This window comes from Coregonus lavaretus, assembly GCF_964263955.1.
Source record: "Coregonus lavaretus genome assembly, chromosome: 13".
Lineage (NCBI taxonomy): Eukaryota > Metazoa > Chordata > Actinopteri > Salmoniformes > Salmonidae > Coregonus > Coregonus lavaretus.
This window is the reverse complement of record NC_140000.1, coordinates 22,225,037-22,241,809: the sequence shown is the minus strand read 5'-3', so window position 1 is coordinate 22,241,809 and position 16,773 is coordinate 22,225,037. Positions and strand designations below refer to the sequence as shown.

The 16,773-nt window shown below is 40.7% G+C and overlaps 1 protein-coding gene across 1 annotated transcript; it reads right to left on the bottom strand.

Annotated features, from left to right (window-relative positions):
• Positions 1–524: 524 nt before the first annotated feature.
• On the bottom strand, positions 525–7,098 carry LOC311139103 (one cut domain family member 2-like; the record flags this gene model as incomplete). Its single annotated transcript, XM_084173988.1, has 2 exons — positions 525–835; positions 6,060–7,098. 2 exons carry the CDS (start codon positions 7,096–7,098, stop codon positions 525–527), a joined length of 1,350 nt encoding a protein of 449 aa, XP_084030114.1.
• Between the last annotated feature and the right edge of the window lie 9,675 nt (positions 7,099–16,773).

The following is a 16,773-nucleotide window of genomic DNA, read 5'->3' as shown; positions in this document are numbered from 1 at the left end:
CAATATGTCTCCTCCTGATTATTAATAGCCTCATAACCATATTATTCCTTGTGTAATTATTTATATTAATTTGTTTTTGATCTTTAACTCTGGATTGTTGGAAAATGACCCATAAGTAAGCATTTCACTGTTAGTCTACACCTTTTGTTAACGAAGCATGTGACAAATGAAATTTGATTTGATAACCTACCATATTCAAAATGACTGTTAAGGAAATATAGAAATCAAGGGTGCTCACTGTTACCATCTTAAAATTCTAATAAACTATTCACCCACGACCATTCAAATTATAGGAACTTGTCTCAAACAAGTTCTCATATTATTTTGGGTATCACCCCTTCAATATCAAGGAGTGCTCAACTTTGGTGTGAAATGCTCTGTGATAATTCTTCATAAAAACGAAACTACGCCAACTCCATCACACCCTCTGATAATGAGGAGTACATTATTACGCCTGATCTCTACCTAGACCAGTCTATGTGCCCTCTGCTGCCACGACGCCCACCCAGCCCACATCTATCCCATCAGGCCGTGCTGCAGGACACAGCAGAGGAGGACACGCTGGAGCCCGAGGAGCCTGTGGAGGAGGGTCGGCCCTCTTCTGCCCACTTGTTGACATTGCGGCGCCGGGCGTTCATGAAGAAGTTGCTGACGGTGGAGAGCTCCAGGCCCAGCTGCTGGGAGATGGTGACCTGGAGGTCCTTGGCTGGCCGGTGGTTTTCCCGGAAGATGGCCAATAGGGTACGCCTCTGGAGGTCTGTGAACACCAGCCTGGTGCGCTTGGGGCCCTGGTTGCGCTCCAGTTTACTCTGCTCCTGCTCCTTCCGCTTGCAAGCTATAGGCATAAGAAGTATAAAAATGGGTTAGCTAAAACAGATTGGCTAGCTAACTAGGACAAATGGATTAGCTGAGAGAAAGTGGATTTGTTGAAGGAAAACAGATTAGCTAAGCAAGTTTGATTCGCTAAAAGAGATGAATCAGCAACTTGTTTCACTGCACAGTTGGTAAAGTAAACCTAATCCACCAGAAATCAAGACATTAGGCTGTCACACTTTTACATGCAAGTAGGCCACTCAACTTGGATAAATGCTTACTAGACAACTAGACTAGGCCTAAATACTTGTTGTCATGGTCATGGACATTATCCTCCACCTGCAAGAAAATACATAAAGTAGGCTACAGATAAATAACAAATAAACAGGTTCTTCTAGGCACGCATTTCATTTTTTAGTGAATAGGTCTACATTTACATTTACATTTTAGTCATTTAGCAGACTTACAGTTCATCTTAAGATAGCTAGGTGGGACAACCACATATTCATTTCAGAATTAGCCTATGCTAGATTAGAGCATAAAATAAAAAGTCAATGTTACCTCCTGCACAACAACATTGGCTACTTTAATTGCCTACCTGCAGTTTTGGATTATGTTGCTGCTATTATTGACTATCAACGGTTTGTTAAATTAGTGTTACAGTTTTCCCAAAAAAAAAGACACATTTACTGGTAAAACTCGGCTACAATGTTACTTCACTTTCATTTGGAATTTCAGTTCGACTAAATTCCAAATTGTTGTTTTCCGTTGACAGTTATCCAGGACAGAGGACAGAGATGTAGCAACGGGGGCAGAGGCTACCATTCTACAGGAATAACAGACGTTTTCCAAGGCAAAAAAGAGAAGCCAACTTGAGGCAGGCAAAATTGGCCATGCCAACCAAATAGCATCCAAATGTAGACTATAAGTAGCCTGCAAGCAATTTTTGCAGTAAAGTCCCTAAATGCTTTTTGCATTAGGATAGTAAATGTCTAAGTGCAAGTCTGTGCATTCACAGGAGAGTGAAAAGTGTTTATGCTCCATAGGCTATTCACACACAATTGCAGTCCAGGATCATAGTATACAGTAGCCAGTGCAGTCCTCGTGAGGGAAAATAATATAATGTCTCTGAGAGAAAATGCAGTAATTTGAAATGACCCACTTACAATGTTATATTGTTCAACGTTTACATGTAGCCTAATTAGAGTGCTGAGATAAAACTGTATAGGCTATAGGCTGTGTCTGCAGTGCATCCATTTGAGGATTAGATAATACAAAGTGTATGGGCTACTCTGCCCACAACTAAACATTTGACCACATGTACAAGTAGGCCTACAATAGATACTGTATGTACTGGAAACACTACACCCACCGTTGTCTTCGTAAACTAAGACAGCCCCTCCCCCCCCTTTCTTCCTCATTTTCCCTCCTCTTCCCCTCCGACTTGCCTTAGTGGACACTCCAACATCATTAGTTTCTCATAAAAGTCATTTACATGAGGCGGAGAGAGTGAGTGATAATCACTTTAGGGGGGACTAATTTATTTTCTATTAAATAGGTTACGTCAGAGGGGATTGAAACAAGCAGAGTCTGCACTGCTCCGAGTGTTCAGAAGCCCTAAGTGGACTAAAACATATTTGGGTGACTCTTGTAATTACCTAAATGCACACTTTTAAGACATCTCAATCAGCAGTGTGTGGTTGTATTGCTTTTTTGCTGATGGTGATGGTATTTTTTAAGCGTAAGCAGGGCACACAGCGAGGCTGCCCCCAGTCTCAAAGAAAGGCGCTGAGATGTTCAATAGATAGATTGGCTTACTGTATATCTCCCCATTGAAAATCATCTCACACATTGAGGGTTGATAGGCCTGATATTTGCTGTAAAAGCACAGTAGTGCATATGATAAACGGCAACTCAAAGACAATTTATAAATATTTTATCATTAGGACATTTATTAGCAGCGCCATTAAATGACGACATTTCAAATTCACTAGGGCTAGGCCTATAGCTGAGGTCTAGTTTAGCTAATGTGAATGTTGTGCATTAATACATTGTGCTGTAATTCCCACTGTATATTCACTCTGAATCATTATCTGAAGGAAATGTTAGACTCTGGGATGTCTAACCTCTTGTCAACTTGTGATTACAGGGCCTGTTAGCTTTTAGGCATCTACAGCTCATTTACATTTCTGAGAGTTATCGAGCCATGTCTCATTAAAATCTGAACGGCCTGAAATGTCAAACGTCAATATTACCACAACTAAAATAAATATGTTTTCCCAACTGCTACATGTTTTACTGGCATTATATGTTCATACCATGTCAATAAGAAGACTGCAGCTATAGAACCCATACTGTCCTGTGCTCAGAAACACATAGTAATGAAAGCAATGAGATGAAAGTAGTGGTTAGCTTGCTTGTACTGTGGAATTATGGGTTGTTGGAGGAGTCAGGGTGTCCTACTCCTCTTTTTTTCCTCCGCCCCTCCATCCTGTCCTTTTGTCCCTCCCTCACTGGCGATCATAACGCCAACCATTAAGTAAATGCTTCCTTATGCTGTAATCATGTGTAAAAGGCTTGCAATTACCATGCTATAAATCCCTGGCACCGGGGCTACTCCTGGAGACATAAATATTCCCCTATAGGCTTCTTATGATCGTGGGAACAGCCCCTGATCATGATGTATGCCCTTGTCTCGTGTTGCTGAAACGTGATCGAAAGCCCTTTCCCTACCCCCCGGCGTCTGAACCTCCACCCCCCTCCTAGCCGACCCCCTCCCTGTCTCCCCCCTCCAGCCCCAGCCCACCCCCTGCTGATTTCTTGGGCCAGGGGCTGATAGAAATTATTGATTAAATCTGTGCAGCTCAGACTCCTCGACCCATAGAGGCGGGTTAACCCCTTCAGCGCCAGAATGGGGAGCTGCAACAACCCGATAAAAACAACATTGTTTGTTTGGGAGACTGTGCTGTTTAAACCATACTGGAATGTTACGCATTTTTCACATGCAAATATTTCCCTTGTGACCTTTGAGCTAGGATAACTGAACTGAATATAATAGTGTACATACAGTGGATTGGCTTCATGGCTTTAATTACTGGGGGATGGCGCAGCCACTGGACCTGAGACATAAACCGCATTGACCTTTCTTATTCATTTAGACCTTCAGTCAAGGGCTTCAGCCATCATCTTTAAAGTTAGGTTCCTTGATCCCTCGCGACTTAAAGTGTTCAAGCACCACTGTGTGGTCTTTAGCTGCACCTTGCCTTCTTCTCTGACTAAAGCCTGATTGCCTCCTCCACAGCCTGAGGTTAGCCTGAAGATGCATCTAGAGAGCATAACCACTAAACAGGAGAGAGAAAAAATAACCTTCTCCATGTAAGCTCTTCAGAATGTCTCCACATAAAGAGAAATATTAAAAGACGATGACATGACATAATCAGGTCCACCATTTATCCTAAAGCTTTGCATAATAAAACATTTTGTCGAGGGAAGATAACTGGCATGATAAAAATAAACATGGAGAGCTGGCTGAGATACTGACATGCTGAAGGAGCTGGTGGGTATTTAAGGGAGAGTTGCATTAAGGTGGATCATTTTAAAACTTGAGGCGTGACGCAAACAACATTTGAGCTATCTTCAGACTAGGGAGCACAGGGCACTGTGCATTCTAATTCCAGTCTCGATCTGCCGATGTGGTCGAGGTATGTGTGTGCAAGGCGTGCTGCTCTTTCCCATGGAAATCAATAGAGGCTTGTAATTAAACAAAAGGGGGTTGGCCGGGAAGGGAAAAACAACCCCCTCAGAAAGTAGGTTATGTAGAAAAGTGCAGAGCTGTCCAAATTGTGCCTTTGCCAATAACTAAATATGCAAGTTTAGTCTGTGTGGGGGAAAAGCATTGTCAAATGTTTGTACGCTCGCAATATATTCCCCACGTAAGCTCCTTCATTTTTTATGACTAGGATTGATCTGCTCCTTGAATTTGGAGCAGTGAGTCGTGGAAAAAATATATATGACTGTGGAGGTAAAATAACAAGAATACTGCAGGATCATCCAAATTGTTTGGTCATCTATGATAAAAAGGTGTTTTCTCAAAATGAAAAAAAGTATTATGTTTACAGATCGCACAACACCTCAGTGGCAGGGGGAAAACATTTCCTTCCTTGCACAATAACACTGCTTCAAGTAAAGATTGGATGCATTGACGATATACTGTAGACAACAAAACTGTCACATAACAGAAACTCTGCAAATCTAAACAAGATAATTCATCACTTGTAACTGGGTTGAGTATGATTAGTGTAACATTTTGTCGAACTGAGGATGTACACGTGTTCAGAGAGCTAAACAATCAAAGATCAATAATTGTGAGAGGATTGCAAGAGTGCACAATCATTACTTATGAGCCCTATTGTGTTTTTGGGCTTAATCAGTTGGGCTGCTGACAGATAGCGAAAAGCTGTGATCAACTGTGCTTGCTTACACAGCTCACAGCCCCCTGCCGACATACACACACTCCTCTCAGCCCATATCATATTACTGTGTTCACTTGGATCTCTTTCTGTGCTTCGTGTATCAAATGGGTTCTCAGTCCCTATGGAGTGACAACACTGTAACAAGGCACTGTACATTGATATGCACTTCTTCAGTGCATATCCCCAAAGAATATCAAATGTCAACCAACAAATCATGCCCTGCCTTTTAAAAATACCTATTTTTTTTTCATAATGTTGTTTTATCTTGTACTCCCATTTCACCAATATTCATTTTATTTTTCCCAGACATGGGGATTTCATATGAAGTGTGGGTGAAAGCACAGGTGTATGTTTCCACAACAGAAACAACATTTCCTAACTATCTCCCCAACTCTTAACTTCAGGCATGCACAAACAAATCGTATTTTTTGGCGATTTCAAAAGTTCTTAAACCACCAACAATAATCCTTGTAATTATGATCTCCATGGTTCATTTAAGAATGGAAAATGTCCATTCTAATGGTTTAACTAGATCAAAATAAATTGTGTACCCTGCTCCTTGAATGATCTGTAACATGTCTTTTGTGAGCGCCTAAAATGTGAGAGTCATGACTGTGCAAACTATGGACCTATCATTCAAACCTATCCTTTAGGAACATAGGAAAATAACTACTTGTTTTTCATTCCTCTGAGCAGCATACAGATCTTGTTGGATTTTTTTAGAAAAACATGGAGAGAAAGAGAGAGGTGGAGAGAAATGGAAAGAGATCTTACCCTCCAGCCGCAGTGAGGCCATCCTTTGAAACTCGGGCTCCTGCAGCCAGCGGGACATCCTCTTGAAGGTCTCGCGGCCAGACTTGAGCTTGCCCCAGGGCTTGGGGTTCCTCAGGAGGTCAGACAGAGTGCCCTGTGACCTACACAGCACCCTCTCTGCAAAGATGGCCTGGGGGATGCTGTACCTCTTCAGCTCAGTGATGATCCTCTGGGCCACGTCCCTGGTGTCGATCTCCTCTCCAGCCCCTCCACCTCCACTGCCCTGAGAGCTGGGCAGCATGCCCTCACTGCTGGGCGAAGAGGACGAGGAGTGGGGGAGCTCCCCGGCCTTTGAGGACTGCTGGCTGGGGTGGTGGTGGTGTTGGTAGTGCTGACTGTAGATGTGAGGATGGTGGCTGGGCGCGTGTTGGTGAGCCTCCATCTTGTTCAGCTGATGGCTGACCGACGAGTCGCCGCCCAGCCCTGGAGGGGACATCTCCCTGCCGAAGTCCGCCGTCCTGCAGAAGATGTTGCCCCCGTGGACCTCGTAACCACTTGGAAGCATCTGGCCACCATTGCTGTTGGGGCTGTTTCCCAGGCTCCCGTAACCGTGCATGGGTGTCCCCAAGCCAGAGCCTGTAGAAGGTGGCGAAAGGCTCTGCGTCATCCCCAGATCTTTGCCGTAAGGGTTGTAGAAGTTGCCACCCAGGCCTCTGTCCTCACGCATGAGAGTAAAGCTCCCGATGACATTGCTGACCGGCAGGCAGGGATGGTGGTGGTGATGGTGGTGGTGAAATTTGTCATCGAAGGGCTGCAGGGGGGTTAGTGTGGTGTACGTGCTGCCACAGCTAGATGGAGCATCTCCTCCATAGCCCAACGCTGACATGGAGTGGTCGAAACCTGGAGGTCGGTGCTCAGGCTCCAGGGACATGGAGTGCCCCCCAAGGGAGGGCCTGGGGAAAGCAGCTGAAAGGTCCCGTGAATGCAGCATCGCTCTGCCATCCTGACTGTGGAGCTCAGAGTGGATTTGGACAGACATCTCCCCTAGGCTTCCATCCATTTTGAATTCAGTGAATGTATCTTTTTTTCTATCTTGATCTTGTTGTTTCAGTAGCCTAGTTGTTGTTTAACAGTAGCCTAATAGTCTGGATGGCCCTCTTCTGTTGCACAATACTATGGATTTATTGATTTCTGAATGGATTGATTTATGAGCTTATATGCTGTCTAATTAATTATCTGATAACAACATAAGTAGTGTCTTTAAACTCCTTCAAACTCCAGGAAATCGAGTGTGAAGCAGCTTCAGTAAGATTAACTATCACATTATTTGGATTTGTGCTACAACACTCTTCTTGTCCTTTCTTTGGTGCTAGACTGTGTTCTTCGGCAGAATCGTCGCTCTTTTGCCTGCGGGAGATCAAATGTTTACTCGCCTGTATTTTAGTTGTAGCCTACTCATGCAATAGTGACGTCTAGGCTATTGTAGACTATCACCACAGTCACAAGCATTTCAAACATTAAGAGTAATTTTTCATTTCTACGAGAGCCGATCGATGCATATGTAACACAAAAAAAGACATCGAAATGTCTTCATGGGCAAATCCACTCTTACAAATCACATATTGCCTCATGCAAAGTTCTGAATACTCGATGAGCGCGCACACGATTCTTTGGACATTAACGTGCGTCATGCTTGCATATTTCTCAACACAACACGGACAACGAATTGTGGTTATATGTTCTATTTAGGAGCGTTTAAGTGGTTTTGAGATATAATGACACCAAAAATAAACAGATATGTGTCCTCTTAATTGTATAATTCCTACCTTATTCCGTTATATGAGCGCATCCGCGTCTGTTGTCCGTGGTCTGCATCTCTCCGATTGTGTCGCTTGTCTCTGGTCTTCCAGCCTGTCCGCGCAGATTCACACAATTGGTCAGATCCACGGAGGGATGCTACATACAATAAAACGAGAGGCCAAACAATTGGCGGTTAGGTATACGTCCTTTCCCTGTCCTTTGGTCTTTTTTTAAGTCAAACGTCCAACTGTAGCCTCGCTCTTCTCTACCTAGCAGCTCTCCTCTTTTTCTTTCATTATCTCGTGAGATTTTCCTCCTCCTCTTCCATCAGTCTGCTACTTCATCGATTTCAGCACCACCAACTCTTTCGCTTCTCTTCCTCCCCCCGCTCACACTCGCTCCTTTCAGTAGGCTACGTCACAGGCTTAAAAATCTGACAGATGTGCAATGAAATTCCAACTCCAATTAACCCTTTCGCTTCGGCCAACGTCTCCAGGGAGGGGGCAGGGTTTGACCAACTAGGTGAAGACGAACCCTTTCTCACAACCCCAAAGTTAAGCCTTTTTATCTAATAGCATGCAGAGCTTATGAATTATGCGAGCATCCTGACCATGGTTCAGCTATTTAATTCACCTGACCCTGGACTGCAACGGTTAGGCTCCTGTAGCTCACTGAGCTAGCCTACTGTGTTGTGCTTTTGTGTCCATCCATGCTACACAACCCTATTATTATTATATTTATCCTGATGCCGGACTGCAGATTTAACTGTAAGCAATTGTTTTCTGTCCATATTTTCCTTTATTATTATTATTATTATTATTATTATTATTATTATTATTATTATTATTATTATTTGTACCAGTAGTAGTAGTAGTGGAGGTTGTATTATTATTTTTCTTATTATTCTTATTATTGTGTGATTATTATACTATTACCCTGTTACTAATTATAACAAATGGTATTAGTCATGAATATGCAATTACAAGAATCGCATTACTGTCTTATTGACTATTGAACATCTATTTATATTGACTACATGGTGTAGACTCTCACCACCCATTTTGGAATACCTAAATCTGTATCCCTCCATAGGGCTCATCTGAATTATATTATAATGTCCTCCTGCTTTAAAGCTTTTTTTCTCTTTTTTTGGAGATGTGAGTGGAATGTAAATCCAACTTCTTACACATAAACGTTGTCAAGTGACACGCTTGTAACTGATTCATTTAGGGGACCTCTTAATCAGCACTCAAACCACGGTTGAGCAGGCCCATTGACACCAGATTTCGCACTTCAATCTGTAGTTCTAAACAAGATCAATGAGGCCATTCGTTTAAATGCGACCTTTTTACATAAGATACTCGACCTATAGCAGATATTGCTCTGGCTTTTCATTTAACACAGCACATATTTGGTGAGTCCACTGTGTGTGTCTGTGTGTGTGTGTCTGTCTGTGTGTGTGTGTGTGTGTGTGTGTGTGTGTGTGTGTGTCAGATAGAGAGATTTGGGAGTTGAGAGAAGGAGAGGTGGTTGATACTAGGCATACTAATCATATCTAACTGTCAGTTTAATTTTCAGAGATGAGCAATTCTGGCGTTTGAAAAAATCCGTGTGCGGTGGGACCGATGCCTTCCCGGAGCAGATGCTGCCCTATCGATCCGCGCCGAGAAAGCCTGGATGGTGAGATACATGTATGGATAGCAAGTAGCTGGAGGTAAAATGGTCAGCAGCTACAGAACGAAAATAAAAAGGTCTTTTAGGAGGTCGGGGTGAAAGTTCACCTTCTGTGGCTGGAAAACTCGAGTAGGCATGCTGACACCCGAGCTTCAGCACTCAGACGCTGGCCGGGAGTATGTGGCCCTCAACTTCGCTTCATATCCGTTATAACAATATATGTTATTGTCAGAAAGACAGTAGGTTACTGTGTTTATTTTTGTCAAATCCGTACATTGATTAAGATTATACAAAAACAACACCAGGCTATTCTCGACGAAATCAAAAAGAGACTGCTGTCCAGTTATTTCTCTCTTTGCCAAAAAGCTAATATCAATAGCCTATATATATCGTCATATGGACATTGTTTTGTTTTTGACCTATGCTTCTATCGGACTAAAACACCAGCCTACTGTCATCTTCTTTAATGATTTTTGTTTGTAAAGGCTACTGCTCACATAAAAAAAAACGTGTATTCCAATGCTTAATTCATTGATTTTTTTTCTAAATCTACACACTGTCCTTACCTGAATTTTATTAGCATAATAATCACATAGCCTATAGGTTTCACAGACAGAGCTCTTGCTTTGAAGGCCTACCGAACTGGATGCCACTTTCACCTCAAATAGCACACAATAATACAACATTTAGCCATTTATCTAAGACAATATATTATGATATAGGCCTATTGTAGGCTACATAGGCCTATTGCCATTATAATACCAACAATGATAACCATAATGATGACAACAATAAACGTGGGAATTAAAAAAAAAATATCTGTATTATTTTTGTTGAACATTAAAATATAAAATATCATACCTGACTGAAAGATCTGATGGGTTTAATCAGGATATGTTGAGGCACAGATACATAATTTAAAAAAAAAAGTTTACTCTTATCATAAGCCTATACATTGTCATTGTATCAGAGATTTCATGCTGACCGTTTCAGCGCCGCTAAAGGAGAACAGTTCCTCGATGGTCGCATGAGATCTGTGAGGAAGGAAAAGTAGGCCCACAACTCCCTTGGTAATCTATATCTGAAAATAAATGTTCAGTCTTAATACTAGTTTCAAATCGCTCTAGCACTTCATACAAATCAGTTTTTGCTTTGCATTTTATTTTTAGTAAGGACTATGTGATGCATAGCCTACAGAAAAAGACATAGGCCTGCCCATTTCTATTTCCTAATGTAGACTAGTCGACATATCTGGCAAATGTTTTCACTTGACTTTTCAAATAATTATTTGAAGCATAGGCCTACATGCTTCTATATTACACAATAGCCTACTGAGTTTGATATGAGACTTGTGGATTGTAGCATTATGATCTTATTTGGTGGTGCTTTCATCTTGAGAACCCTCATACATTATTAAATCCGGTATGATTTCACTTGAAAACAGAGGCATTTCTCTGCGCAAATGATGAAAAACATGAAACCTGAAAGCGAAACCGTGTCCAGTGCCTTGGTTGTTTACCTTCCAGCCCATAAGGGACAGGGCTTTGAGACCATGCATGTTTCCTCTGCTTTAGCCAGTAGCATATAGTCCTAGATTCCTTACCAGACTAACTTTTCCTCGAATCCATTGAAGATTAGGATCAAAAGTAAGCTATAGGCCAAGTGCATGAAAATGAAATCACACGCACACAAACATGTACACACACACACGGCTTGCATCTTCATATTTACTTTTTAAGCTAACCTCAAGTTTCCTACACGCAGAGTGAATATGTTATTTGCGAAAATATCAACGCTGGACATGTGATCTGTAGGCGTGTTGTCTCACAGTTATCAGATTCCCTTTTTTTCTTGATTGAGAAAACATAATTTACGATATTTATGTACTGAATAGACTAGTTGAGTCGAATACCTTATAGGCAAATAATAAAACAAGAATAAAACACAAGGCCTTGCCCTATACTTCTGCCGATCACTAAACACTCGGTTTGGCCTATTCTGCAAGAGAAACACAAACGAACACATTCGTGGTTATTACATTTATAAACGTTTTACTCTGTATTATGAACTTTATTTATTTCATCATTATTTATGCATGCCTACTGTATGTTTAATCATAAATGCAGCCAAACCATGCAAACTTTACATGCTCGCCTGTAACAGCTTGTCATTTTTCAACAAAACCTTGCATCCAAAAGTTACTTTCCAATTTCGTTGTGTCGGTATGGGCTTATGTAGGCCTATCTCACCATATGCATAGGACACACACACTTTTATTTGAACGAGTTAACAAACCATCTGCTAATAAACTGAAAGATCTTGACATTTTAAACATTGTAAAAGCTATTCCAAACGTTCATTGTGCAGTCCATTGGATATATATTTTGATAGGCACAAAAATATAATTTTCCTGTTGTCTATTCTCTTACTAAAATACCACGTTCATTACATCAATCCCAGTTACACGAACTTTAGCATTTCAACTTTATATAAGGTCATTAACATGTCTGTTACTTGAAATAGGCCTACAGAACATGTAAAAAGTTGAAATTGTTTCAATAGTTGTCTTTAAATCAAGAAAATGTCGCCAGCTTGTTGGTCTGTTTGGGCATTATGCGGTGACATAGAGGTGTATGGATGGCATTTGGGGTTGAGTTCGGGATCTGCATAACAAATTGTAGGCTATCTGTTCCTTTTACATTATGTTCATCCAACTATATAATACATTATCTTATATTTGGTCACATATGGGAGTGCATTTGGCCTATAAATGCTAGACTAAACTGCTAATGTCATAAATAGACAAAGGTTAGGCTATAGAGGTGATAGGCCAACTTGTAAATGGGAAATATCTATCTATTTATTTGTATTGGTTGGCAATTTGTTTGTCAGTTTCAAGAGAAAAGTTTAAATAAAGATAGCTGAATAAAAGGTATTACGAAATAGCCTTCATTGTAACCGTAGTGTTGAGTGTTTTTTAAACCGCAGAATAATTTTAAAGCAATTATCAAATCTCATTATTTCTCAAATGATTAGGCCTACCTCATGCAACATTTTTAAAACCAATACTTATAAGAAAATACTAATTTGTCTCTAAAATATATACATGTTCTTGGTGTTGTTCTCTGAAACTGTATGATGCTTCATTTTATGGTTTTTATTTCAGTAGGCCTATAGATTAATTCCTAAAACGAAAACACACCCATCAACCAATCAATAAATCAATTACTACCATGACGCTTGATGCAAGAGAATAATCAATAATTGAATTCATTTGACTTGATTAGACTTCTAACATCAGAAAATAAAATAATAGGCTATTGATCTATTCATCAATGAAAAGTCTGCATGCATATTCGTGTAACTTACAACTTAAGACAATACAGTTGTTTTTAGTGTGTCAATAAACGAGTGAGTCAATAAACCGATAGACATATAACTTGATTATCAATTGTGGATGTACTTTTAGTTGTGGATAACGCATACTTTAGAATTAAATCAAACGCATTGTGTTTCAAACGTGGCAAACCGGGCATTAGGCCTGTTTGCTGAAGTCGTGTCAATAAAACCCTACTGTCATCTTGGAAAGCAAACTCATATTTGCTATCCAATTTTCTTCCAATATTTTGATGAGATCTAAAAGACATATCAACTGCGTTGAATGACAGGTTGACATAAATTGACGCTCAACAAGTAGCCCAGGGGTTCACTTAAGTGCCAAAAGAGCGCGAATGTAGGATACTTACCCATTTATAAATTAAGATTTTTGTGTCCTAAGATTTTTTATTTTATTCTAAAAGTATAGCAGCATATCTTACATTAACTGTATTCAGTCATTAGCCTACCAATGCCAGTAATGATATCCTAAATGTCAGGGTCAGAACAACTTTGTGCACTTATGCTTTTATGGCATACACTATTTTCTCTATGAACAGATCTAGTCATTTGACTTTAGTTTTGAAACATTTTTACAGTTTAATATTAAACTTAGACGGCCTATAGGCAATATAATATGTTACACGTAGGCTATTTGTAACCTGTCAAACAAAAAACAAACATTTTTTTTTTTCAAACGTCCAATAAGATTAGCCTATATTACTGTACTTTTGTTCACACTGGTCTCAATTCAATTAAAGCAATAATTATAATACATCGCAGAAATGGTCTCATTTCAATTAAAGCAATAGATTATAATACATCGTAGATTGTTTTTGCCCTAGCCTAATAATTGAGGAGTATCGACTTTTCGATGCATCGAGTTTTCAGATTAAGACACGTGTGTGCAGCCAGGTGCAGCTGTTGGCTAAAGTTATGGCATAAATGTTTTCAACATGAGGGTCTTCGATAAAACAACATGTTGAGTTGTTTTAGCTTAGTTCAGTTAGCTTAGTTCAGTGTAGGCTAAGTGTGTGTGTGTGTGTGTGTGTGTGTGTGTGTGTGTGTGTGTGTGTGTGTGTGTGTGTGTGTGTGTGTTCGTGCGTTTGTGCATATTTGTTGATGTTTAGCCTAATCAATATATGCATCTTGCATATTTACAAATGTAGGCCTAAATATCACATCGCTATTATAGTTAGAATAATTACAGGCATCCATTCTTTATGTTAATGACATTATCTTACTGCTAATTTTTCCTTCTGAAAGAGGGAAAAACGATTTTATATGCAACCTTCTGCTCGACGGGTTAGAAGGGTCGATATAGTTGCGCTTTGTTTTACTCTCTGGCTCTGGTACACATCTTACACTAACTTTATAAGAGTTCTGTAAAGTTTGAACATTAGCATTAAACAACTGACTTTGCTTTTGCAGTTTCCTACAGGAACATATGAGTGCAGTAGAGTTAAACACAGTAAAATTGGTCTTGTGTAACTAAAACCCAAAACATGTATAAAGAAAACTGCCTCTTGTCAAAGATAATGTGATATAAATATTGCCTCTATGTCATGGTTACAATCTCACCTTATTCCTCCTGGTCAATAAAATATTTAGAGCCATCTTTTTGTTGCATAACTTTAAAGCCACTGTCTGGGATTTGAGAAGCTGTTCACCAGTCATTTAATGAGGTTAAAGGCCCAATACAGCCGTTTTTGTATCAATTTCAAATCATTTCTGGGTAACAATTAAGTACCTTACTGTAATATATTAAAATGGGCAAAGCTTTTTAGCAAAAAACTATTTCTCAAGCAAGACTTTTGCTAGGACTGTCTTGAAGTGGTCTGAGTGGGGAGGGGAAAACTGAAAACTAGCTGTTATTGGCAGAGAGGTTTGGAACTCTCTTATTTGTCTATTATCAATTTATGATGTCACCATGGAAAGCCGAAACTCCCACCCTGTCACAGTTCTTGCGTCTCGAGCCCTGTGTGAATTTGAAAGGGGTTACATTTCCCTAGCCCCATCCCTCAGCTGTATACCGAAACAAGTGGCAGGGACCCCATTTTGTGTGTTTTTCAAATCCCAGAATATAGTTTTAAAGAATCCATGCATGGTACCTACTGAAATTATTCTAAAAGTACCTATTTATGATTATTCTACAATAAATCTAATAGAATCTCAGAAAATATTGTGATTGCACAACACTACATTTTTTATTGCGGCCTATTGCGGCTAATGCCTTGGTTGTCTTGTGATACCTATGACTATGTTGATGATGCAATATATTTTGGTTCTTGCATATTCTATTTTATTTTCTATTCTACCTATAGTTCAACTGATTTGATTCCAAAGCAAACTCAAATGAACACCCCCTCTCTCCCTCTTTCTTCCCGACCCCCCTCCCTCTTTCGCTTCTCTTCTCTCTCTCTCTTCTCTCTCTGTCCCTCTTTCTCTCTCTCTCTCTCTCTCCCTCTCTCTCTGTCTCTCTCTCTCTCTCTCCGTCTCTCTCTCATGCCCCCCCCCCCCCCCCCCCCCCCCCCCCCAACACACACGCACACAAACAAACCCTGCCGTTCTATCATCTCCCTCCTTGCATGCCCTCCACACCTTTCAGTCCCGCTTGGAATAAAAACCAATTTCTCAGAAATATCCATAACCATCCTATGAATTCCCTAATCATAACTGCTTGGCAATGTATGACCATTTGCCACGGTGCATTAGAGATATCACTTATGAAACATTTACATATAGATTAACATCATACGTACTGTTCTATTTTCTATCATGATAATGCTTGCCTTGGCCTGTCAGCATGAGAGTGTGTTTCTCTTACAGCCAAGAGTATCAGTCTTTGCGGGTTAGCTCAGTGTTGTCCAGTCGGTGTTGTTTGGGGTTTCAAGCCGGCAGCATCGCTCTCGTCTGTTTGCCTGTCAGGTCAGCATCTGCATCCATTTCCCCCTCCTCTCCCATCCTCTGTTCCGCAGCCTCAGCCTGCTCCGGAGCTCTCCTCAAATTATCCCCTGCTTTTCGTTCCTTGTCCTGTGTTTTTAATCCGTTCTGCATCCTCTGCCTGAGCTCTGTCTCCCTGCTTGTGGCAGGGCTCTTCTGTGTCCCAGCTGCATATGTGCATCTCTCTCCTGCCTACCAGTTCTCTCCCTTCTCTCTTTAATCAGCATGTTAATAAGAAAGGTAACTAATCAATACATTCAATGGCCTGGCCTGGCGATTGATACCATCTCAAACACCCCCCTCACTCTCCCCAGCCAAACACACACACCCACACACAAACACACAGAGTTCAAGCACTCTTGCTACAGGCGCTCTCTGTGGTAATTGTAATAAATGATCATTTTCCAAATGTTTGGGGCAAATTCGGCACATCAATCTAATTACACAGAGTGAAAGGCTACGTTTTCTTTCTCACTCTTTCTTTTTTCTCCTCCCTATCAGTGAACTTCACATTTGGATGCCCATACTGAAGCTCTTAACTGCCCATATTCTTCATTTTTTGTAGGCTAGTAGTGTTGTTTCAGTTATTCGGGCAGGGAGGCCCACCAAATCCTCAGGGCAGAAAAAGGTTGCTCTCAGAAGGGATACAAATGTTTAAGAGAAAATACACTCATACAGCTCAGGGCTTAAAAAAAAGAGTAAAGAACATCCTGCCTTTTACCAAAGCAAATGCATAACAACATTCCCACCCCCCCAATATTATTAATAGAAAGAAAAACTTCCAAACCGTCCTCAGGATATGGACTCAAACAGAGAAATAAAACATGTCTCCGCAACTACTGAGGCTCACATGAGAGACATGGCAGAGGATGAAGGGAAAGTCTTCATGCAGGGAGGAGGCAATGCTACATTGGCAACTCTACAATACAAGGTGGCCTTTTAT